Here is a 739-nt window from a genome sequence, read left to right as displayed (position 1 = left end):
CCAAACGAAGCCGTAATATCATATCATCTGCATATGTGCAGCTTCTTTACATAATAATTTCATAAATGAAATTCATATCAGACTATCCGACCACAGCTAAAATGAGAGCAAAAATTAACAAAAATATCATTAAATCTAGACAATATTACATTGCTATAACCACATTTAAACAAACAGACTTCATTCGATAATCAATATTATTCTTTAAATAATGTTGGTGGTTTGACAACACAATATTTAGCCTAAAGAAAATGAAGTAGAAGGGGACAAATCGAAACGTACCGCCTCATCAGCCTCACCAGGGAAGGTGATTTTCTGCGCATTCTGCATCCCCTTCTCAACTACAACATCAAGAACCTTCTTTTCCTGGACAACCTTCTCCCCCTTGCACTGTGGGCAGCGGTCTTTCTCATTGATGGTCTCACCAGTTCCTTTGCACTCATTGCAAGGGTGTTGCATTTGTTGAATCATGGAGGGACCCAAATGGCGAATTGAGACCTTCATACCTGTACCCTGACAACCAGAACACTTCATTGAAGCACCGGATTTCGATCCCTTCCTGTAGCACATGAAAAGCATTTGATGTAATGATCAGGTTCAGTATGTAACAGAAACCCTTTGAACTGAAGAAGAAACTGGTACTCACCCTTTGCATTTGGAGCAAAGAACGTTCCGAGAAAGAGAGAGTTTCTTCGAAGTACCATTGTACAGATCTTCCAAGGTGACTTTCAGTGGGTGA

The 739-nt window shown here is 39.9% G+C and overlaps 1 protein-coding gene across 1 annotated transcript; it reads right to left on the bottom strand.

Moving 5' to 3' along the window:
• Positions 1-222: 222 nt before the first annotated feature.
• Positions 223-735, bottom strand: LOC110101073 (dnaJ protein homolog; the record flags this gene model as incomplete). The annotated part of the gene is made up of 2 exons (XM_020828837.1): positions 223-559; positions 647-735. Coding segments are annotated over 2 exons (411 nt in total), but the record flags the coding sequence as incomplete, so codon positions are not given.
• Positions 736-739: the final 4 nt, after the last annotated feature.

Source organism: Dendrobium catenatum, unplaced genomic scaffold, assembly GCF_001605985.2.
Source record: "Dendrobium catenatum unplaced genomic scaffold, ASM160598v2 original_scaffold_277955, whole genome shotgun sequence".
NCBI classification, from domain to species: Eukaryota; Viridiplantae; Streptophyta; class Magnoliopsida; order Asparagales; family Orchidaceae; genus Dendrobium; species Dendrobium catenatum.
This window is presented reverse-complemented; position numbering and strand designations above follow the sequence as displayed.